This window comes from Hemibagrus wyckioides, linkage group LG22, assembly GCF_019097595.1.
Source record: "Hemibagrus wyckioides isolate EC202008001 linkage group LG22, SWU_Hwy_1.0, whole genome shotgun sequence".
Classification (NCBI taxonomy): domain Eukaryota; kingdom Metazoa; phylum Chordata; class Actinopteri; order Siluriformes; family Bagridae; genus Hemibagrus; species Hemibagrus wyckioides.
In genome coordinates, this window is record NC_080731.1 from 5,341,044 (window position 1) to 5,365,990 (window position 24,947).

The window sequence follows — 24,947 nt, forward strand, 5'->3', positions numbered from 1 at the left end:
TTTCCCCTGCTGTCCAGTGCGCTTCAGACAGCATTTTTTAAAATAAAATAAAAAATACAATTCACTTATAGTACTGATGCAAACATGGAGCCTGCCACAAATGCCACCTCAACACTAAAAGCAACACTTCTTTTTTTTTTTTTTTTTTGATGATGATGATCATGCCTAAAGCACCAATTACAGCTAAAGACAGGGGGACGAACTGTACCGGAAGGGCGCACAAATAATTGCACAGTGAAGTCATCTGAGGAAGAGAGAGAGAGAGAAAAAATAGGACGGGGTGGTGGGGTTGAAGATATCAGGAAAATCAAAGGGAGTTGGATCTCACATACGAGAGATAAAGTATAAGGATGGATCATAAATATAAAAGGTCACTGCAAAGCTCAAACCCCGCCCCCTCAAACCCACCCTGGTCCGATAGGGTCTGCGATACTGCTACATAAGCCACACCCCCTTTCTAAGAAATCTCATTTAAAACACATTTCAGATCCCGCCCCTCCCGTCCCATAAAACCCCTCCCTCCCTCCCACCCACACCCCACCCCACCCCAAAACACAGAAAAGAGCATGCTCAGTGAAAATCTGTCTCTGGGAGTAATGCTAACCAGCAACATCAGTCCATCAGAAAGGATTCCTACATGAAACACACACACACAGAGAGAGAGAGAGAGCTTGTCATTCGCTTCGGCAAACAGGGTGAAAATGAAAGGAAGAAAGAGTAAAAGTCTTCCAGATACTGTTAACTGCTCACGACCGGCAGCAACACGAAAACCAGTTAGAGAGGCGGAGCAAATCCTCGAGTCGTGGGGCGTCTACATCACGGAGCAGAGTCGAGTGCGGATGGAGGAGTGAGATCTCGTCGCCTTCTCCTGCTCCCCATCCCTCCATCGCGTCACTCCTGTTGAGTTTCAGAACACTGGTGAGGGCGTCCGAGTGTGTCGGGGGTGAAACATGGTGGTGGTAGGATGGTAGAGTGTGTGTTTGGAGTTGGTGTGTGCGTGTATGTGTGTGTGTGTGTGTTGTCACTCTGAAGTCCGCTACAGAGCGGCCCGAAAGGTCACTGAGCAGAAAGGGAACGGACGAGTGGGTCACTCCCAGCCGTTGTCCTTGATCATGTGCGCCAGCTCGATGATGAACTTTCCCTCTTTGTATTTCTGACTGCTCTCGAAAGCATGCTCCTGAGAGAGAGAGAGAGAGAGAGAGAGAGAGAATAGCAAAATTTAATAAGCTAATTCATAATGATATATTAACCATCCTTTTTATTTTTTAATCTTAGCTTGGAGCTCAATATTGGCACCGTGCAGCAGTCCTTTGAGTTAAATGCTACATTAGTAGGTGTGACATCCGCATTTCCATTAACAATCCATTAAAACAGGAGCACAAAACAAACCTCAACTGGATCACAAGCACAAAACACTACATCAACAGAACAAGCTCCATACAAGAAGGTTTTATTTGTTGTAACCAAGTCATGGTTTCAGCTCGGCTTTATTTACGCCATGACATCATGTTGTATAAAATAAAATCTTGGAAGATAAACTGGGACAAACTACGAAACTTTAGGAAATCTTTCATCTCTGTGGCAAGTGTTGGGACATTTTCATGTGCAATAATCAATAATGGGTGCTATCGTAATTATGGGCCTTTCATGTACATTACAGTGTCACCATTATCTATCATGAACATCATGACTTTCCCATTATCACCTGTTAAAAATCACCAATTTACAATCCTGCTGTGCAATATTACAGTTCAACACTATTATTTGCATTTATTTATCCTATTTTACAGTTTATAAAGGAGTATATATTTTTTTCTTTCTCTCTAAGATTTTTATTAGAGCAACTGTAACATGGCAAAGGAATTTCCCCCTGGGATTAATAAAGTTCATCGAATCATGAAAGCCAAAAAGCAGAGGTCGTTATCCGTCGTGTGAATCGTCAAATTTCATCGCAACTTATTTGACTGTTTGTTTTCCCACAAGCTCGCATCTGATTGGTCAGATTCTCGAATCTAATTTTTTTCCAGCATCTCAGACCTAAACTCTACCGTTTCTATAGCAACAATGAAAGGAGTAAGGAGTCTCCAGTGTCAGTGCTTTGCAACAGCGATGACTCCGGAGTCTCCAGAAATGTCTTAATAACCTGCGTTTCTTTCTCATTAACCGAATAGATGAGGGATGAGTGATAACAGGAACATCTTATTTCGCAGTTGTTCCACGACATTAAATCGAACCGTAAAAATAAATGACAAAAAAAAAAAAAGAAAGAAAAGGACGGCGTACGAAACACTTCAGGACACGGTGTTCGAGTCAGATACTAAAACTGATGAGAGCTGATTATCTTCTGTTTGCTTTGTTCATCGGCTAGGAGTGAAATTCTCTGGAAGAGAACGATAAACACGAGAGAACTCTCTGGTGTTTCTGAACCATGACGAATACGACATCCTGCCGTAGTGTAAAGTAAAATCCCGAGTCAGGATCGCGGCTAAGGCGTTCGTATCTGGTTACGGATTGGCTGCGGAAATGCTTAGCGTATGATTACCCCTCCTCCTCGGACAGCACTCCTGATCCAACCCGAAGCTCAACCGGTGGCACCGGATACTGATTTATATCCTAACGCCACACCGATGCAGATGGCTGGCATTCTATTTCTAAAAAGGCTCACATGATCTGCTAAGTTCCCTCCAGGACGCCAGACTCACACGTTCCCTCGTCGGTGTTTAAATAAGCTGGTTTCAGTGAAGCGGTGCCGTCTTCCGGGCCTTCGCTCGGACCTCGACGCCGTGCTAGTCTCCGTCAGATTGCGGTTTTGCTTAGAAAATAAATCGAACCCAAACTACACAATCCAGTTACAGATGGTGTACTCGATGGTGTCTTTTGCCTGTACTCCATTATCATGCAGTGGGAGGATTTGGAAACTGCCTGTCTTACTAATCCATCAGCCTTTACTACATGGTCCAACTCCGAAACAAGATATCAGGGATATAAATAAATGAACAGACACACGCAGGGATCGGATGAACCTACTCGCACCTCGGCACGCTCAAGACGAGCACACAGCGAGACGATGCTGACTGAGGAGTCTTTCAGAGGGAAAAAATATATCTAAATGACATAATCCCCCCCACACACACACACCCCCCGAAGTGCCAGGACATGTCTGATCTGAAATGTTCTTCTTCTTCTTCGGTTTTTAACACACAGCTAATGAGGCTGTCGAATAATAAGTCATTCATGTACTTGTAAAAAGAGTTAAAAAAAATATCAGACTGTGCTTGAGGGGAAGTTTCCAAGATGGCTGTGTTCATATCATGGTGAGGATTTATTTACATACATATTTATATATAAAATAGATCATCTTATTAAAGAAGTGGATCCAGTTTGAGCTTCGGATATTTATACAAATAATCTGTTCGATACGAAGCGTGAATTTCTTAATGAAGATCATTAGCACTTTGCACTAGACTAAAATCTTTGTCGATGTTTTGACCCAGCTGAAAGAAATTTTTTTTTCCCCCTGAACCAGGTTCAAGATGTTTTTTCTTTTAATACCAGGAAAAAAGGATTCTGGGAATTCTGGCTGCCAGAAAGAGGAAAAACAAAAATAGAAACGTACGTATTTCCAGCCCAGAGTGGTTTTGCAATTTTCACAGTAGATATCTGCCACGGCGTGTAAACCTGTCAGGAGAACCCTCTCCTCTGCTGGACCGCAGCCCACGTTCACCCTGAGAGAGAGGGGGGGGGGGGAAGAGAGAGAGGATTAATTCATCTGTCAATAGCCCGATGTTCAGCGTGTTGCACTGATCCTTTAGCCAAAGCCACGTTAAACCAGGAACAGATGTGATTCGGAAGATTCCGGGTCACGTTGTTTACGAGAGTTAGCAGTTAGCAAGAGTGCAGAGTGGGAAGTGGCTCCCAAACGTTTATATATATATATATGCGCTTCCTTCGTTCTGGCTTACATTAGGAGAGAAATACTTGAATAATGTAAAGCAGTAACGGAGTTAGCAATCCTCGAAACTCTCCTGTGTGGAAAAGCAAGGCACCAGTTACCAGCAGCTGCATTGCCATAAATACTGTTTCTAAATTAGAATTTTGCAGAGGTTTGGGGCTTAGCAACCCCACACACACACACACACACACACACAATGGAATCAGCTTTCTGTGAATGCCTAAGCAAATTTCATAATATATTCCCCTCTCTCGGATATCATGCTCAGACCCTCCTGCTTTGTTGGCCCAGAGCTATGGGCTCAGCGTGGAGCATGTTGACATGCAAACCTATCAGCCTTGGAAGATTGAACCCAACACCTTTTTCAGTCTGCTACTGAATTTTTATCGTCACGCAGCTGGAGAATGTTGTCTAGACATGCTGAGTAGATCAAGGACAGGTTTTCAGGGGCAGGTGTAAATGTTGATGTAGAGGAAGTGGGTTAAAATACTCACACTGAGTTGAAGAGGTAGGCTCGTCCTTGGCTGCCTTGGAATGACTGCAGAGAGAGAGACAGAGAGAGAGAGAGAGATTGAGAGATTCTGTTATTTCTAAATTTGCATTTGATTTAGATTTCATGTTAGATTGCATTTAAATATGAATTACAGGTTTAATAAGTTTTATCAGTTTACTAAATCACAAATAATAATAATAATAACAATAATAACAATAATAATAATAACAATAATAACAATAATAATAAAGAGCGCTTCAGCTTCATGTTCACGTCAAACATAAGAATAGGACAGAAATGTCAGCACAGTGACTTCGACTGTGACACGGATGACACGCTTTGACTCTTTCGCAATCTGCAGATCAGAATCTGATTTTCATACAAAACATTTCCATTTCACAGAACGGTGTGAAAAACAAACTAAAAAAAGCTCCAGTGAGCTGCAGTTCAAGAGCAGTCGGAGGAGAACGGCCAGACGAGGTTGAACGGTCAGGAAGGCCACGGTAACTCAACTCTTTGCAACCGTGCTGAGCAGAAAAGCATCTCGAATAACATGCCAAACCCTGAGCTGCAACAGCAGAGGAGCACACGAGGTTCCAGTGCCGTCAGCCAAGATCTGGAATCTGACTCTAAAGCGAGCACGGACTCACCAAACTGAACAGCTGAAGTTCAATGTGAACATTAAGTGAGCTGTGAGCTCTTATACACCGATCAGGCATAATATTATGACTACTGACAGGTGAAGTGAATAAGACTGATGATCTCATCATGGCACCTGTTAGTGGGTGGGATATATTAGACAGCAAGTGAACATTTTGTCCTCAAAGTTGATGTGTTAGAAGCAGGAAAAATGGACGTAAGGATTTGAGCGAGTTTGACCAAGGGCCAGATTGTGATGGCTAGACCACTGGATCAGAGCATCTCCAAAACTGCAGCTCTTGTGGGGTGTTCCCGGTCTGCAGTGGTCAGTATCTATCAAAAGTGGTCCAAGGAAGGAACAGTGGTGAACCGGCGACAGGGTCATGGGCGGCCAAGGCTCATTGATGTACGTGGGGAGCAAAGGCTGGCCCGTGTGATCCGATCCAACAGACGAGCTACTGTTGATCAAACTGCTGAAGAAGTTAATGCTGGTTCTGATAGAAAGGTGTCAGAATACACAGTGCATGATGGATCGGGGCTGTTTTTGGCAGCAAAAGGGGGACCAACACAATATTAGGCAGGTGGTCATAATGTTATGCCTGATTATCTGATGTTATATCTGTGGAGGTGTACAGGTGGGCGGAGAGTGGATAAGACAGCGTTTGGCAGAATAATTCATACTGAATTATGTTTATTAACGCACATTAATGTCTAATCTTTTACTAGACTTGATCAGAAGCTCCTGGTTTCATATCCTCATACCAGAACACACACACACACACCTGTATATTAACCACGGATGTCCTGTAACACACTCTAGACCACTACGGTTTTTATTTGACATTTAGCCGCGGCTCTTCTGTGTGACTCCGCCAACAGTCTGTTGAAAACTGAGCCGCTGTATAAATATTTAATTAGTATTTTTCTACATAATATATATAAAAACTTTAGGAAACACACTTTCATTAGTTTAACGTACAAAAGGTTGGACATGAAATTGTGTGGATATTTTTGTATGTAGGTATAAAAATTTAAACAGCGTTTGAACACTGAAGTTTGTTTTGACAGCCTCAGGGTGAACATGCACACACACACACACACACACACACACACAAATACCCACGCATATACTGTACACGCACAATTTGGGTTCAACATTAAAGACGATGAGTGGCAAGGAGGCAGAACAGTGTGTGTGTGTGTGTGTGTGTGTGTGTGTGTGTGTGTGTGAGAGAGAGAGAGTGTTTGTTAGTGGAAAATAGTCTTAATCTTGGTCAAGCTCTCACCTCAGTTATCTACATACTATTAATAATAATTATTTTTGTGGTGTTCTCCTTTGTGTGTGTGTGTGTGTTGATATTAGTATAAAATAGTCTTAATCTTGGTCACCTCAGTTATCTACATACTATTGTTAATAAGTGGAGTTCTCCTTTTGGTGTGTGTGTGCGTAAAACAAAAACACTACCTTTGCTTGAAAGTTTGTGTTCACTGTATATATCGCTGTGTTTATGTTAAAAAAAAGTGTGTGTGTGTGAGAGAGAGAGAGAGAGCAAGAGAGAGAGAAGGAGTAGTGTTTTTTTTTCCTTTCTCGTGGTAAGACAAACTAAACTGTGACTGCCAAGCTCTGGACTTAAGCCAACATGTGCATTTCATCAATTCATACTGTGTGTGTGTGACCATGAAACAGCCCATTTGTCTAGAACTTCACGTTATAATAGTCTACAATTATGCCGGTCTGTGCTGCGTGTTCGTGTGCGACTTGTTAAACTGTTCTGTAGATTATGCTTCCCACAATGCTCTGGGAGGAGAGGGTGAGTCTACAGACACGTTGTTCTAAACCTCATCATTAAAACAATCATAAATCAGCGAGTCCTACACTGACCTGGCGAGCACGCTGGCCTCGGTTTTCCACTGGGCATCGCTCTCACTCTCTGTCTGTATTAAGCTTCATCACTCTCCAAGACACTCACATCCTCACTGCTCTCTCTAACTCTTTGGTTTAAAAAGCATTAGGCTGCTTTAGTCTCTCTCTCTGCGCAATAGGACACAAATCAGGAAGAGTTTCCGTGTATCAACAGTTATACATCATCGCTGGTGTCCCTGCTGCAAAGACAAACACTGTCACATGTCCACTGCTCAACAGCTACAAGACACCATATACACACTAACAATACTGTCTTTCTCTCTCTCTCTGTCTGCCTGTCTGTCTCACTTTCTGTCTGTCAATCTGTCTCTCTCTCTCTCTCTGCCTGCCTCTCTCTCTGTATGTCTGTCTGTCTCTCTATCTGTCTGTCTCTCTCTCTTTCAGTCTGTCAATTTGTCTCTGTCTGCCTGTCTCTCTTTCTCTCACTCTGTCCTCACAGTGACACTAAGTCTCACAGTCTGTGAGCTGCTATATGTAGAAGAGGGCAGATAGACAGAGTGTGTTTAACTGCCCAGTGATATTCAGTCTCATAAGAACCAGTTGCAGAGCTGACCAGAGTTTGGGAATTGTGTTAGTGGGGAAATGTGGTCGAAACTCTGAACAGTTAGCGTTCCTGCTCTCTCACCTCCCTGCTGGGTGAACAAATTTCCGCTCTAAAACTGCTCAGCAGGAGCGATTTCCTTTATACAGAAAATATTTCCTGCATCTCATTGCCTTATAAACACTAATGCAGTAACAGAGGCGTCTTATACGGAGGTGCGCCTGTAAAAGTGAAAAACTATTCCAATTTGGCCCTTCGATTTTTTTCTCTTCCGGCACCGAAAAACTTTTCCCAAGACAAACAGGAGGCACAGAAAATCCTGCCATTATTTATGTAATACACCACACAGGCAGCAGAGGGCTCGAAAAAAAGAACAAACCGCCCCTTTAAAAGCAAAGCATATTATTTGGCAATGCAAGTATTTTCCCTGCACACTCACTAATGCCTCTTCTAGAGCAGGATGATGGGGGGGGGGGCACCCTAATACTTTAATAGCATTACATTTAATACGGACTAGAACAAACTCGCCCTATTTATTTAGGTGCTGCTACTTTAAGCCCTAGCTTCTCTCTAGAGAAAGAAAAGTGAAATGGTTTACAACTGATTATACTGAACAGAGATCATTCTGATAAAGAAAAGAATGAAGAAGAGTGAAAAAACCAGCAAAAAAATGCCTCAGGTGTGTGTAGAGCGTACTGAATTGCCTCATCTCCAGGCTTGATTAAAAAGCGAAGCAAAAGTAAAGACTGCATGTATTTCAGTGCACATTACTGTGAGGGCTCATTGTTTTGTAGGTTGCATGTGTGCCTCTGCCTCACTGCTGCAGCTCTAGGGGTCTCGCCTTAGCGAGGCAGTTGACGTCTGTGGTGAGACGCAGGCTGCGAATCGGCTTTACTTTTTCCGCTGCGGATGACCTGGAGGGAGTCCTGCAGGCTTAGCGCGCGTTAATGAAGCCTGGCCACTCCTTCACCCCGAGCACATCTCTCACATACACCGTTTCAGTGTGGGTGCATAAGTTCTACAGAAAGGTTTGATTGTCAACTTCTTCAGAAGCACAGAATATTTCACTGTAATATGACGGGAAGCAGAACTTCTAGGTGAATTATGTAATAAAAACAAGTCTTGTGCAAATCAACAAGAAGGGTTACATAAAATCCATGTGATCGATCTTCAGCCGAAGGCATTGCACTCCATTGCTATTCACGTTCTACCCTTAAAAATCTAAGGATCTAATCTACAAGGAAGTGTACAGAGGTTTTTATTGCAGAATAACCCTAACCCTAGGACTGCTTCAAGCTGTGAAGCCGGCATTGTTGTGTTTGTAGACTTTACAGCTGCATTTACGCGTGCGTGCCGCATGGCTGGAGGGATGTGATATTAGCTGGACGTCGCAATACGCTTTTATAAGCATCACGTCGGCGTTTATTGTAAAGTCGATGGACATTTTAAATGAGTTTTTTGCGATTTGTCCCCACTTTCTTATTAAAAGAATTGCTTTTTAATAGATGAATATGTTTTTTAATTAGATGTCTTTAGAATACATAGATACATTTACATACGTAATATGAAGAAGGCGACGACGTAGTAAGTAGGGCTTGTTAAGTTTAAGCAAGAGAGAGAGAGAAAGAGAGAGAGAACTACTGTTTGCGGCTGCTCTAGCGCAAGTGATTACAGGAACTAATTTGTTTTGGAAGCACTCAACAAAATTGATCAAGGTTGTTGATCTTTTGGCTGCCCTCTACGTGTGTGAGGGGTCACCACAGTGGGCTGCACAACAACTTGGCACAGGTTTTACGCCGGACGCCCTTCCTGACCCAACCCTCCCATTTTTATCCGGGCTTGGGACGGGCACTGCATCCAATGGCTGGGGTATGGACACTGGCTGGGAATCGAACCCGGGCCTTCCACATGGTCTGAGCCACCAGTGCCCTCTCAACAACTACAATGTGATGTTCTTTAATTAACAAAAATAACTCAATGATGTAAGAAACCTACAGGACATGCTGATACCGGAAAATAATCAACTTCAGGTTGAATGTGAAGCCGACGGTTTAATTCCTTACACATTGGTTCGTCTTATCATAAGCATGTTTATCATGTGACTGAGAGACCGCAAAGCATAAACTCCTCGGTCGTGAAGATGTCGGGCAAAGTTACGGCTTTAGCTCTGACCGTTACAAAGAGCCGACGCTGGAGACTCCTTCTGTAAATGTTACGTAAACATCCTTACAAGAAACGTCACAATATAGACGATAACTATCTGTTAATGCAGAACGTCTGCCATTCAAGGCCCTATGTTGTAAAATTCCCATTGGGATGAATAAAGTATCTATCTATCTATCTATCTATCTATCTATCTATCTATCTATCTATCTATCTATCTATCTATCTATCTATCTATCTTTGAACATGCTGGTAGCATAAGAATGCGCACATTTATTAAAAAACCTCTCATATTTCATATGTAAAGGCTTTTCAGATTTTCATACTCGATGTTGTTGTGATAAGGACGATTATTATAGATATGGCTCCAGATTTTTGTCTATTAAAAATAAAAAGATCTTGCTGCATACCACATATGGTAAAAAATGTCCTCAAGTACTGCAATATGATATTTTTTCCATGTCCCTAGCATGCTGGCACTGGAAGACATGATCTGAGGGCATTTTTCGGCTGCCAGGTTTCTAACAAGAGTGCCAACTGTTGCTAGAACAGCAGGAGCGCTCCATTAAAAAAAAAAAAACAAACAAGAGCATGACTATCTTTCCCCCCCTTCATGATTTCTGTATTAGCTCATGTGCTATGAGAAAGATGATCTCACTTTCTGGTCCAGGTGTGTGTGTGTGTGTGTGTGTGTGTGTGTGTGGTACGTGCCAGAGGTGTTCAGGGCTCAAGGTGGTTCACCTAAAGACAAATTCCTCCTTTGGAGGGATTAGTGAAAGGATAACCTCTTTTCTTTGGTGTAATGCTGTTAGCGTTAACTGGAGTGTGGTTAAAAGGTAATCATTAGCTAGCCACAAATGCAGAGAGCCGATTCACGGCAGGACTTCCAGTCTGAAATGATTGTAATTTGGAGTAAGTATGCCACCTCTGTGATGTATTTAGAAAGTAATGTGTGCTACGAGCGGTTCAAAAGCTTTTAAACAGAAACACAAGTCAGGATATTTTCCTAAAGTCAAACAAGCCCTGGATTTTTAAGTAGGTTGTTTTACTTTTCCCCCCTGAGCTGATGATCAAAAAGCTGAAATTCTATCTGAGATTTCAGGACATCTAACAAAATCACCATCATGATGATGATGATGACGATGATGATGATGGAGTCTTTGCCTGGTTGAGGTTGGCTCCTTGCTGCACAATCAGCTCATTCTTTCCCCAGCCCCAGCATGTCTCTGGGAACAGAAAACTCAAACCAGTCAGTCTCTCCCTTGGCTCCTGGCGCTGAAGTAACCCGAGATCCATTTGCGTTGTCAGAATCGGCACAAGTGGGTCATTTACTGTTCCCATCACGGGCACCTGGTCCTCGGAGGACCTGCAGTCAATGATGGGTTTGTCCCGGGGCTTTTCAATCAGAGTCTGATTGCAGGTGCAGTTTAGACGTACAAGCCTCCATCACATAAATAGAGGTGGATAATCTGTTAAGAGCAATGGAGCAGAAAGAAGAGAGCGCGGCTTTCCAATAACAGGATTTACTCAGGTAGCTCTAAACAAGTAACTGCATAATAAAAGGTCAAACTTCAACCTTGGAAGGGAGAGGCTCGGGCTTTTGCATCGGTGTCAACTCATTTACATAACCTCGCAAGCCACTTAGGGAACATGGTGTAATTTCATCTCCTGATCTCAGGATGAAAAGTGGGCGGGGCTTGCGTTAAACCTGGTTATATAAACCTGGAAAGGGTTCGGTGTGGGAGCAGGTTTCCATTCCATCCAAGCAGAAGCCACACCTGAGTCTATTAAAAGCTGGAAGATCAGCTGATTAAAAAAGGTGTGGCTCCAGCTTGATTGGAATGCTCTTTTCTAGATAAGACAGGTTACCCCTGTTATCTAACATTTCACCTGTGTGACGTAATGCATGGCACACAATAATTGCACTGCGTAAACATGGCATGGAGAAAGATAGCTAGCTTGACATGATCGAAATATAACAAAAAGCCAGCCAAAAAAGCAGAGGGCTGAAAATGTCTTTTAAAACCATGCACCAAAAAGCTTGCTAATGCAAATATCATGTAATTAACACAAGGAGTTCACAACCAAAAAAATCATACTTGGAACTGATTGATCAAATGAAACTACCCAAGGACGACATGCTTCCCTCATCGAGCATCAAGATTAAACAAATCTATAAACAACTGACCACATTTCCACCTGTATTACAAGTGATTTGTCGTCATTCGTCACTACTTCTGCCTGTAAAGCGGTGCGCCAGGAGACAGCTCCATCCCTAGATGCTTTTTGTGTGAGACAGCGAGGTTAGAAGGCTCCTGCCTGATGATGCCCGAGAGCAGCCTTTTCACAATGGAGCACACATTCCAGTAGACAACCTCGTTTAATGCATCTACAGAAATCCAGCATGAGATCCCAGATTTTCTTTGGCTACACTAAGGATAGCTAATCCTCTTTTGAATGCTGCTCTGATTCTTGGCAGCCGCCTGACGGTCCAAAAAAGTTGATGCTTCGCGTCGGCATCGATGTAGTGGATGCCAAGGAATATGTGGTTAAAGCTGCAGTGTTTCTGGATGTATCATAAGGCCGTATTTCCAAAGACAACATGACCAAAAAAAAAGAGTCTAGTCCCACTCCGTAGACTAAACAGAGCTACTTTGTGTTTATTTCTTAAAAAGCAACCGAAGAGGCACCAGTTTCGAATTGAGCGAGTAAGAAGGGAAGCTTGAAGGGAGGAGCTTGCTTCCATAGAAACTGTAGTGCACCTCGGAGCAGACGGTAGAGGGCTCTAAATATTACAGACTGCTGCTTTAAATTTAAAATGATACAATTTTATAGTCTGCGGATATAGATAGATAGATAGATAGATAGATAGATAGATAGATAGATAGATAGATAGATAGATAGATAGATAGATAGATAGATAGATAGATAGATAGATAGAGACAGAAATAGACAGACAGTTAGATAGACAGACAGAGAGATAGATAAGTAGACAGACCAATAGACAGATAGGCAGATAGACAGACAGACCAATAGACAGATAGATAGTTAGATATACAGACCAATGAACAGACAGACAGACAAATAGACAGATAGATAGACAGAAATAGACAGACAGACAGATAGATAGAGAGATGGACAGAAAGAAAGATAAGTAGACAGACCAATAAATAGATAGACAGATAGGCAGATATGCAGAGACAGACAGACCAATAGGCAGACCAAGAGACAGATAGACAGAGACAGACAGACAGTTAGATAGTCAGAAATAGACAGACAGATAGATAGACAGACAGAGAGATAGATAAGTAGACAGACCAATAAATAGATAGACAGATAGGCAGATAGACAGAGACAGACAGATCGATAGGCAGACCAATAGACCGATAGATAGTTAGATATGCAGACAAATGAACAGACAGACAGACAGATAGATAGAAAGTCAGATCAATAAGCAGACCAATGGATAGATAGATCGATCGATAGACAGGTAGACAGATAGTCAGAGAGACAGACAGACAGACAGAGACAGACAGGGAGATGCATAGATGCATAGATATTCTTTTGGTTGACAAGAAGGCTCTACAATATTAGAAGTACTGATGAAAATCTTACCAATAGAAACTTAAAATACTCCACAAGAAAATTCCTGATTGTGATTCTACTGAACATCAGGTAATGTATTTTGTGTGCGTTCCTGGGCAGGGACAGCTGTGATGGTCGGGATCCGAGCGGACGGTCTTGAGATTTAAATTCCATCAGGTTTAAGATGTTTTTAGATGACTGTGTCTGTGTATGCCGTTTATTTGAATAGCCAATCATCCCACCGTTTAACTCAATCTCCCAGTGTCCGCTTACATTTTGACTATATAATACAGAACATTCAACTATACATGGAAGCTCTTTAACCTGAACAGGCTGATGCAGAGTTTTTTTGACACAAACTGGATATAAAGTGCAGGGCTCACAATATCATCTTCCTAAAGTAGTGACATAATCAGCTAATGGACTAGAGAGAGAGAGAGAGAGAGAGAGAGAGAGAGAGAGAGGGAGGAGGAGGAGGAGGAGGAGGAGGAGAAGGAGAAGACAGGAGAACCCTGTGCTATAATTACATTTCCACATAGAGCATGAGTTTGTAAAGCTTCTCGAGTGCTGCGAGTGTTACTGCATTAGTTTAGACACAAATGCTGACTGAGGATTCCTCTGAGGTCAAGACCCACCTCCTTCATTTGACTGACCTGGTCCAGGTTTATAGACTGACCTCAGAGTCTTGGATATGACTTTTACTTCTTCAACTGATCGTCCTACATACCGGTCATTATGTATACCAAATCTCCGATTCTCAAACACTGATGTGTGCTTTAAAGATTTAATGACGTCGTGCTGATTTCTGCCTCCATCTGATCTGTTCTTTTTGTTTCACTCTGGGACACTATTTTGTGTTTTATCTCTTACTTAACACCCACTAATATGAGCTAATGAAGGTGCTGGACATGGATTCATGCAGATGCTGTAAATCAGTTTTTTTAAACAGAAGAGGTGATAACATTGCTTACAAGAAGATCCCAGATCTTAAATAAATCTATAAACAACTGACCACATTTCCATCTGCATTACAAGTGATTTGTCGTCATTCGTCGCTACTTCTGCCAGTAAAGCGGTGAGCCAGGAGACAGCTCCATCCCTAGATGCTCTTTGTGTGAGACAGCGAGGTTAGAAGGCTCCTGCCTGATGATGTCCGAGAGCTGACGACTGAGAGAAGATCCCTAAATTTCATCACAGGCACACAAGTATACAATGATCAGGCATAACATTATGACTACTGAGAGGTGAAGTGAATAAGACTGATGATCTCCTCATCATGGCACCTGTTAGTGGGTGGGATATATTAGGCAGCAAGTGAACATTTTGTCCTCAGAGTTGATGTGTTAGAAGCAGGAAAAATGGACAAGTGTAAGGATTTGAGTGAGTTTGACGAAGGGCCGAATTGTGATGGCTAGACCACTGGATCAGAGCATCTCCAAAACTGCAGCTCTTGTGGGGTGTTCCCGGTCTGCAGTGGTCAGTATCTATCAAAGCTTGACCAATGAAGGAACACTGGTGAACCGGCGACAGGGTCATGGGCGGCCAAGGCTCATTGATGTACGTGGGGAGAGAAGGCTGACCCGTGTGATCCGATCCAACAGACGAGCTACTGTTGATCAAACTGCTGAAGAAGTTAATGCTGGTTCTGATAGAAAGGTGTCAGAATACACAGTGCAGGACGGGTCAGGGCTGTTTTGGCAGCAAAAGGGGGACCAACACAATATCAGGCAGGTGGGCATAATGTTATGCCTGGTCAGTGCATATTGTTTGACAACACACGTGTGTTTCATATCCAGAGAGTTGGAGTGAGCCCTACGTAATATAATAAAACCACAATCCCAATTTTGTTTCTGTTGGCTCATGAGATCTTTAATTCACAGGTCAAGGTTAGAAAGTTAGCGCAAAGTGAATTGAACCACTAACATCCTTTCCTCCTCAGAAAACGACCTTTTTTTCTGTTCAGCGGACATTATTTGCATGTGTTCTGACCGCTGCTTTAGGTGAAAAAGCAGATAATTGTATTTCTAGACGCATGATAATCCAGTGTTTGCAAAGAACAACGTCTTGTTCCTTCAATTCAGGCCCGACGTCATATCCTAAACACAGTGTTTACGTCTTAAAAAGCAAATTAAGAGGAACAAGTTTTAATTGAGTAAGGGGGGGGGGCGGAGCTTATCGCCGTTTCCATAGAAACCGTCACAGACAGGAAAGAAAACTGTATTGAGAAAGCTGCCACTTCTGGTGAGCGGACATGATTTGCACTGGGTCTGAAAGTTGCTTTAGGCAAAAGAAAAAGCAGAAAATAAAAGTATTCAGGTGTCGTTCATATTGCGGTAAGAATGAAAAATAAATAAATAAATAAATAAATGTTAGGGATAAATCGTAAACAAAGGGACTTCCACGCATGCCGTCAACAAACTAGTGCAGAAGTGTAAATAAATCACATAAATCGAATAAAAAAAATAAAAAAAAACATCTTTTTAAATAATGCATTGCTTTCTAAATGCATTTCTATTCAAGCACTTCTCAACCAAAAGGCTTTTCACAGTGCTTCAAATCAAAGAATCAAATTCAAGTATGAACTCTACAGTCTCTCCAAAGGCCAGTCTCATTCCTCCTTCCTCCTCCAACACTCGCAGCTCCATCCTTTACACCGAGGCTATTTCACTTGATAAAAAGATCCTTTCTGGTGAAGTAGAAAAAAGGAAGCTTATTAAGTTCAATGGAGCTGGGTGTGCTTTGCATAACCAGAATGTCAACATGCGTCTATTAGAGCTAAATACCAGCTGATTTAGCATCGAGCATGATGTTTATAGTGGAACTAAACTTGCCCTGGGTGGATTTTTTTGCATCCCTTCCCCTCTTGCATATGGTTTGTTTAGCTTTATAGGGGCTTACTGTTCTTGTGATAAGGTGATAAGAGACGTAAAGTGGGTTTGCTTGCAGGATTTTTGTTTTGGGTGGAGCTGAGATTGTTTGGGTCAAGCAGACCGCAATGTGCTTTGGGAAGCTCGGGTCACGTGACTGGGTTTAAAAATAGTCTCAACCTCGAGGTGGCTCGAACCAAATTAACCGAAAGGACGGCTGGTGACTTAACTTCATTCCATTCTTGAATAACAGACTGGATATACAAGTTCGCTGACATTCTGACAACACGACAGCTGGAGGAAAATGTTTACTGCGTGTTCAGCAGGTTTCAGAATTGCGACTTACAGTGGCTGAGGAACCGTTTCCTCAAGTTCTCAAGGTCAAAAATACGTGCTTTAGCCCGACTGCGGAAACAGGAAACCACTTCGCAAACTCGAGAGCGCTTTCACTCTTTATTTGTGCGAGAAATTTGCAGCGTAGTAGAACGAACAAGTGATCTTTTTGACTGTAAACAGGGCAAATTTCTATCACCTGCCGAGGTGAGGAACAGCGAGAAACGAGACAACTTAGAAACAATTGAGCGAACAAAGCCCATCAAAGGGATCCTATTCATGCTACTCTTAGAGGAGCGCCTGGCACGATGCATGCTGGGATCGCAATCATATCCGCCTGCGGCATTATCGGCTTAGGTGTTTCCAGTGCTGATGAACTCGAGGTCCTAATCAGCAAAAAACACAGGATGTAGAACAGTTGCTTTGATGTGTGTTTATTACAAACAACTAAACCCAGTGGGGTGGATTAACCTCAGAACCTATTATAGAGATTGTATGGAGTCGGTATGATGGATTAGCACTGTGTATTGCCTAGAGGGTATAGCGGCATAATACTGTATTACACTCAACATTGCCCACAATGTAGTTGATTAATACGGTACTATTATGCAGCCAGCGAATCGATTAACACGGAAACTGCTCGAAATTCGCAAGTTGACTTTCAGCGTGTTGCAACACGAGTCTTTGTAAGAGCACTCTTATCCGACTGGGACACCCAGATAAAGCAAGGGGTGCCAATATTTTAATCCTCATGCTAATATAATAAACGTTGAGTGCAAAAAAGGGTGCTTTAGTGAGCATGTAGAGCACTATGTACTCTTTACAGTTAATTAGACGCAAATCTATGGCTACGTTGTTGTTGTTGTTCTTCTTTCGGCTGCTCCCCATTTGGTCTGCATGTTTTGATTTGGCACAGGTTTTATGCCGGATGCCCTTCCTGGCGGAACCCTCCCATTTAACCCGGGTTTGGGACCGGCACTAAGAGTTAACCCTTCAGTGGCTGGGTTAGCGCCCTGATTGGGAATCGAACCCGGGCCATGGCAATGAGAGTGCAGGATCCTGCCGCTGGACCACCAGCAGGCAAATCCAAAATGGCTATAAAATACTTACAATATTAAACTGCATTTATAACGTAAATTGATTCTGACCTCGCTGACTAGTTTTCATTGAATCGTTGTTATGGTTGGAGGTTCGACATCGAACACTTAAAATGTCTGTCGTTAATCCGGCGAGTGTTATGTTCTAGTGATCCTATAAAGTGCGTGTACATGCGTATTAAGATGCGCTTGGGGAACGTGCGTGTCTATCTTAAACCCGTTTGCTCACCTTTGAGATGAGCTCATCGTGGTTGGCCAGGTGTGCTCGGCAGTGGATGCAGCTGTAGGTGCGATGGCAGTTGGGCAGGTAGGCCTGGAAGGTTTTCGACTTGGTCATCTTCACCATCTCACAGTCGTGGTTCTCCTCGCTGGGCTCGTCTGCGCTGGCGCTGGATGAGTTGCAGCTCTGCTGAACTTGCTGACAGAAGAAACACTGGAAGATGCAAGCAAAAGCCGTCGTTGTTGTGGAGTGGGTGTGTGGCACGCTCCACACAAACACCACGGGAGAAAAAACAACCTTGGAAGAGTAACAAGAGAGGGAGAGAGGGAGACAGAGAGGGGGAAAAAACATTATTGATCACTCAAAAGGACTCCAGGGTTAAAGGCTAATCTTTACCCAAGGCGCACATATAATATATTAAGTGTTTAAAATAAAATGATAACACTTTCATGCCTTTATGGATTGTTAGCTGTGAAACTACATTGTTCAAATGAATGGAAAAAATTCTACTTTATCTTTTTTTTAATCAAAGTGTGTTTGAATGAGTATGTTTTGCCCTGCAGCAAATACCACATGTTTTATCCTCTGACACAAATCCCTGTTTAGGCATGTTACAGAGGCAGCAACCAGTCGAAAGCACTGAGGAGGCCAAGTCAAGCCTCTGGTTAATGCTGAGGGACCATCAGCTTCATTCGTAATAAACACACAAGCACTACCTGCATCCAAAGCGACAACGGTGGACACATTAAAGGTCAGTTAGAATGAGTTAGAATGAGACACCTTGATGTGAATCAGACATGGGAACCCTGCAAACAGCGATCATGTTTCATCTTTGTTATGCATCACCTAATGAGACGTGCTGTGCTTCCAGTTGGCACACAGGTGTATAGTGTTGCCAACCTTTTAAATCCACTTTAATGAATTTAGCTCAAAGTAAAAAAAGAGACCAGAGACAAATATAGTGACTTTTTGAGCAGACTGTCCCACGCTCAATTTGGCTCTCTGTGTCTGATGGGTAAACGTGTTGAGAAATCAGAGACAGTTGATTCACCGCGACTGTGTAAAGCCTGACCGGGTCGTGTTTGCACAAGTTTATGTTCTCACAAATTAGTCACTGATCAGCACTGTTCCCAAAAAGTAATCACTGATCAGCACTGATTCAAACAACTAATCACTGATCAGCACTGCTCCCAAACAACTAATTACTGATCAGCACTGTCCCAAACAACTAATCACTGATCAGCACTGCTCCCAACAACCAATCACTGATCAGCACTGCTCCCAAACAACTAATCACTGATCAGCACTGCTCCCAACAACCAATCACTGATCAGCACTGCTCCCAAACAACTAATCACTGATCAGCACTGTTCCCAAAAACCAAATACCGATCAGCACTGTCCCAAACAACTAATCACTGATCAGCACTGCTCCCAACAACCAATCACTGATCAGCAGTGCTCCCAACAACTAATCACAGATCGGCACTGTTCCCAAGAGCCAATCACTGATCAGCACTGATTCAAACAATTAATCACTAATCAGCACTGTTCCCAACAGCCAATCACTGACCAGCACTGCTCCCAACAGCCAATCACTGATCAGCACTGATTCAAACAATTAATCACTAATCAGCACTGTTCCCAACAGCCAATCACTGACCAGCACTGCTCCCAACAGCCAATCACTGATCAGCACTGATTCAAACAATTAATCACTAATCAGCACTGTTCCCAACAGCCAATCACTGATCAGCATCCTTTATCCCACCCAGGCACTTCTATGTTCATCTTCTTGTACTTTTGTAAATACAAAACCGCATGTGGTGCCATAACCAAAAGACTTATTCTTTTTTATATATAAGAAATAAATTGCAATGCATCATGTTTTGTTTCTGATAAAAACTCCTCCATGAAGTCATGAAGAGCAAAAGGGTTCACTGATGACCACTGGTGACTTTTTAAGCATGTATTAGCGACTCTCCCTTTGAGAAGAGCTGGCATACAGCTCTCCCAGCCTGTTGCCCATTTCCATTTATAGCAGTGCGTCAGCTTCTCTTAACTTGTTTGCCCTGGCAGGACGCTCGTGTTCTGATTGTTGGTATAAACTGGCTGACCTGCTAAGCCAAATTCCTAAAATATTAGACGATGTGGGTTGAATAAATCCATTCATAGCTCTCATCCTGGCGCAGACAATGAAAAAAAAATAACAGGAAAATGTTACAGCTCTGCGCTAATGGACGGCTCCAATAACACCATGCAAAAGAATAACAAAGAAGCTTCCGCAACAGAACAGGAAGTCTGGCTACTGCCATGCAGGCGAGGATCAAAAATATGAGCGCGCGCGCGCGCCTCCGCCGTAGCACGAGGACCTGGAGCGAGCGCTCATATGGGCGCGAGGGTGCCACGAGAAAGCTTTTATTTGTTTATTTAGAAACCAGAGACAATAAAACTGACATGAAGTAAGGTAACAAGTGCCGTGAAGCAGGAATGTGAATTGATCTGAAAGATTAGTATAAGAGAGATAGTTATATGATTTGCGGTAGCGCCGTGATTCCGTCCCGTTTGGGTCAGTAATTCGGGGTCAGTCTGTTTTGTTTTTTTTAATAAAAGGATGTCGTTAAAAGGTCAAGTTGGGAATTAAAGACGTCACTACCGTCCGTTGGAAGAACAAAGAACGTTCACTGAGCGCGCGCGCTAAACCTCCAAATCTTAAAGATTCGACTCCAGACTTTTCTCTCTTTTTTTAGAGATTCGACTCCGAGTCTGCTTTCAGGTGTTCCAATGAATCAAAGGAGTCGAAAAGAAGAGTCGATTTATTCCATGCACTAACACGGGACTGAGTGCTTTGTAATGTAAATTATACAGTAGAGCGTTAATTAATCCATATATTAATGATAACAATAATAATAAAATAACAAATCCTGACACGTTTACTAACTAAACGTGATGTTTTATGATGACTCAATCAGCCACCCGAGTTAATTCTGAAAGCTAAAGCCAAATTAGCTTAATTAGCATCAACGTCAGCTCGGAGCTCTACTGTTTTGTTGCAAGTGTGCTGACATTTTGTTGCCAGGTTCAAAAATGTGAGTAAAATACTACCCTGCTCATGTTTGTGCTACTGAGAATACTGTGTGTGTGCGCGCAACCAGGAATCGATTCCTTGTTACAGTGCGGAATCGACTGTCAAGCCTCGGAGTCGACTCAGAACTAGCAATGCCTACGAGCCGAGAATCGACTCGTGAATCACCCGCTCGAAGGAAGCGAGCACGGGGATAAAAGCTAATCAGTCGGATTAAGCACAAAAAGAGGAATATCAATTCTTGCTAAAGCAATCAAGCACAACAACAACAACATTCTTGCCTCTTTTGCTCGCGTCAGCTTCATGTCAGTTACTTTGTCAGCGCGAACTTCCTCGTCCGTAACCTTAAGCTTTTGTCTACACTTCTCGTGCATGTGCGTATAATAGTTACATGCGTGACAACCTGCGTTTTAAGCAAATATCAACGAAATGCACGGCAGCGTGCACAGGGAGTGACATTGTCAGAAAATTGGATGTCGGTGAAAATCTTTTTCTTTTCTTTAGGAGAAACAAAGGAAAAGCGCCAGTGAAACACGAGGATGCAAAACAAAGGGCTACTTTAATCATGAACAGGAGGAAGAGCAGCGCAAACACATTTCAGCTCAGGATGTTGCAGACATGTCGATCAGACAGCCTGAAACCCTGTGTGTGTGTGTGTGTGTGTGTTTTCTCTCTCCCTTATCTAAATAAATCGACTACCACGTTTGGGTTGTTTTTGTTTTGTGCCTCTAATACCCCCATAGCTCAAGCTTCCTCTTCTCTCAAAGCAAAGCAACAAGGAAGGGGGTTGTCATTACACCATAAAGCAATAATATTAACACGCACACTCAGCTGTTATTAAACAAAAACAATACCCTAATTAATATATATATATATATATATAGAGAGAGAGAGAGAGAGAGAAACTGTTAACTCACCACCTGGACAGGATCTCCTTCCTCAGTGTCTGACATAAACACTAAACTGTTGATGTAACTCTAGTCTATTCTCCCCAACAAGCTTGTTGCTGTTGTGTGATTGTCTGGTCTCAGTTTGGTTGAATCCTGAGCCGTATTGTGTGTCAGCTGCTGTATTCATGTCACTGCTTTGTTGCTCTCTTTGTGTTTGTGATTAGACTAGCTGCTTTGTGTCCAGGACGTCAGCAGGGGGCGGGAACTTTAAGATGATTGACGCGTACGGCGTGCAGTAACAAGCAGAGGGAGGCGGGCCTGACGGGGCCGAAGAACCCGGATGTGTAAATAAAAACACGGTGCAAGGTGGCGTTTTATATTTGACATAAATATAACATGGACACCGATCGACGCTGATAGATTGCTAAATAGCCCAGTTTCTAGGTATTATATGTCTGTGCGTTGTGAAAAAAAATAAGGACTTTAAACATGCCCATTATATACAATCCTGGGGGGAATTATTTAAAATTATTTTTTGGAAAAAAAAAAAATTAGGATATTCTGATGCCAAGGTATAATAATGCAGACACGGTTGTTTTTAGATATTCCCTTATTCTTCTACATGAAATCAACCTCCCTGATCCCATTGTTTTTTTTATTTGTGACCTTCAAATATATAGAGAGAGAAAGCTTGAAAAGGTAAAAGTAAAAAAGTATTTAAATGGCTGCTAGATAGATAGATAGATAGATAGATAGATAGATAGATAGATAGATAGATAGATAGATAGATAGATAGATAGATAGATAGATAGATTCATTAGTCTATTCATTGCACTAGGGGTTCAGTCACATTGTTTGTATCTTGAGGAACTCAATGTTCCTGCAAAATACCTTTACAGATAGATAGATAGATAGATAGATAGATAGATAGATAGATAGATAGATAGATTTTCAGGAGTCTGTTAATTGCACTCTAGGTTTGCATTTTGAGGAACTCAATGTTCCTGCACAATACCTTGATAGATAGATAGATAGATAGATAGATAGATAGATAGATAGATAGATAGATAGATAGATAGATAGGTAGATAGATATTCATTAGTCTATTCATTGCACTAGGGGTTCAGTCACATTGTTTGTATCTTGAGGAACTCAATGTTCCTGCAAAATACCTTTACAGATAGATAGATAGATAGATAGATAGATAGATAGATAGATAGATAGATAGATAGATAGATAGATAGATAGATAGATATTCTATTGATCTCCAATTACACTATGAATGCTCACATAATTACTAGGTTATAAATAATACAAAAGTCAGCAAGGGGTAAACAAGTCATACACTTTCCAAGAAAAGCAACAAGCACCTGTCTGTGAGCAGTACATCTTGTGTCCCTTTATTATAAGAGCGAATTAGATTTTAAACATAACAGCACCTCCAGCCTTCCACTTCCACTGAGGTTTTAGATGCATTGTTTTGAAGCTTGAAGAACAAAATGTACCTGTAGGCTTCGGGGCACTGTGTGTGTAGTGTCCAAGACAACCTTGCTCCATCTTATAAATATTCAAACATTGATCTTTAACACTAAACAAAACTCTGACTGTCACTTCGGATTGCTACAGGCTCCTGCTGCTGCTGCTGATGACGGGCAGTCACGATGCTGAATAAACAGCAAGGCTGTTTTAGAAATCCATTCATCCATGCATGATGGCCCCCATCATCCTTATGCGTCAAAGAGCATCTGCTACATCTAATAAATAATAAGTGAAGGCACCATAGTCTAAAAATAAAAGACGGACACTAAAAGCATCCCTGGGCTGGAAATGAAAAGGCTGTGAGCTTTACATGATATCATCATTTCTCTAGGATGTCATTTATGATTCGAGGAAATAACGAAGAATAATAACCAGCCTCCTTTTTTTTATTACTCACACAGTAGCAAGGCTGCTCCAGTGTTAAATGATGATCGGCTATATAAGGAAGCTCTGAGGTATGATGTCATTTGTTTTCACTCTGCGTCTCCCTTCCATAACACACTTTCTCTATTATTCTACCAGATACAGATAGATAGAGATACGAATGCACTACAAACTTCAGGTTAAATCATACTTATGTAAGCAGGAATGTTTATATATCTGATGATACATTTAGGTGTGTGACCTTCACTCATGCACTTGCAGACATTAGAAGAGATCATGCATCTGTTTATCCCAGCCTATGATCCTTAGACTATTTCAACAAACAAACAAGTGAATATTTAATGTTTCATGCAAATATAGGATACCTTTTTTGTTGCAGGAAGTGGAGGGTTTTTTCTCTCATTCAGCAGCACTGATGTCCCACTGATGGATCTGTGTTTTGTTTTTGTTTTTTTTGTTTTGTTTTCAGTAGTGTTTATTCATATTTCTAGCCTTGTTTCTTAACACGACGTTTTGTCAATAACGCGCTCCAGATGAACTTGCATTACATTCAGAAGTGTTTTTCAGTCTGCGCAAAAAGCATGCACTGAGCACTGAGCCTGGATTCCCATGAAACACTGCAATCAAACGGAGGCATAACTTGTTCATAGCCTGCTTAAAACTGTTTATCTCCTACCTAAAAAAAAAACAAAAACAAAAAATATGGAGCCGGATTTTTATTTATGTATTTATTGATTGATTGATTTATGCTCTCCGGCGGATGTCCAGTACATCAAACGGTGTAGAAATTATAACCGGACATGCCTAATCGGATCATTTAAAACAGAAGAAAAATGCTAATTATAATTAATCTCTAATTCCCCACGCCTGACTACGATGCTCGTCCTCGTCCTCGTCCTCGTCCGCGCGCCTTCACACACTGACTCGGGTTTATTCCTGAGCGTTTGTTTTGATACCAACCGCAGCGAACGTGTTGTGAAGAGGGGGGAAAAAAAAAAAATAATAAAAACGCAATTGACGCCATGCCCTGCCACTGCCTTGGCAACCAATCAGAACGACAAGGGCCACCTTTCAGCCAATCACCTGCTTGGACGGTGTCGCTCCCTCTACGAGCCAATCAGCGCCGCGCTTCAGACTCCGGGACAAACCAAACCCGCACGCACGTCCGTGTTATTAGCGTTGCCAGCAAGCGCGCTCCCGGACGCGGGCACGTGTCGTCGTCATCGTCGCCGCGGG

The 24,947-nt window shown here is 42.2% G+C and overlaps 1 protein-coding gene across 2 annotated transcripts; it reads right to left on the bottom strand.

The window, feature by feature from the left end:
• Positions 1 to 541: 541 nt before the first annotated feature.
• On the bottom strand, positions 542 to 24,670 carry ypel1 (yippee-like 1). 2 transcript variants are annotated; one of them, XM_058375504.1, is made up of 5 exons: positions 24,077 to 24,670; positions 17,824 to 18,111; positions 4,447 to 4,490; positions 3,617 to 3,725; positions 542 to 1,177 (listed from the first exon to the last, which is right to left on the bottom strand). In XM_058375504.1, the coding sequence occupies exons 2-5, from the start codon at positions 17,938 to 17,940 to the stop codon at positions 1,088 to 1,090; spliced, it is 360 nt and encodes a 119-aa protein (XP_058231487.1). In that variant the 5' UTR covers positions 17,941 to 18,111; positions 24,077 to 24,670; the 3' UTR covers positions 542 to 1,087. The 2 variants fall into 2 exon arrangements, with proteins under 2 accessions (XP_058231487.1, XP_058231486.1); XM_058375503.1 differs by lacking the exon at positions 24,077 to 24,670 and adding an exon at positions 21,816 to 22,017.
• Positions 24,671 to 24,947: the final 277 nt, after the last annotated feature.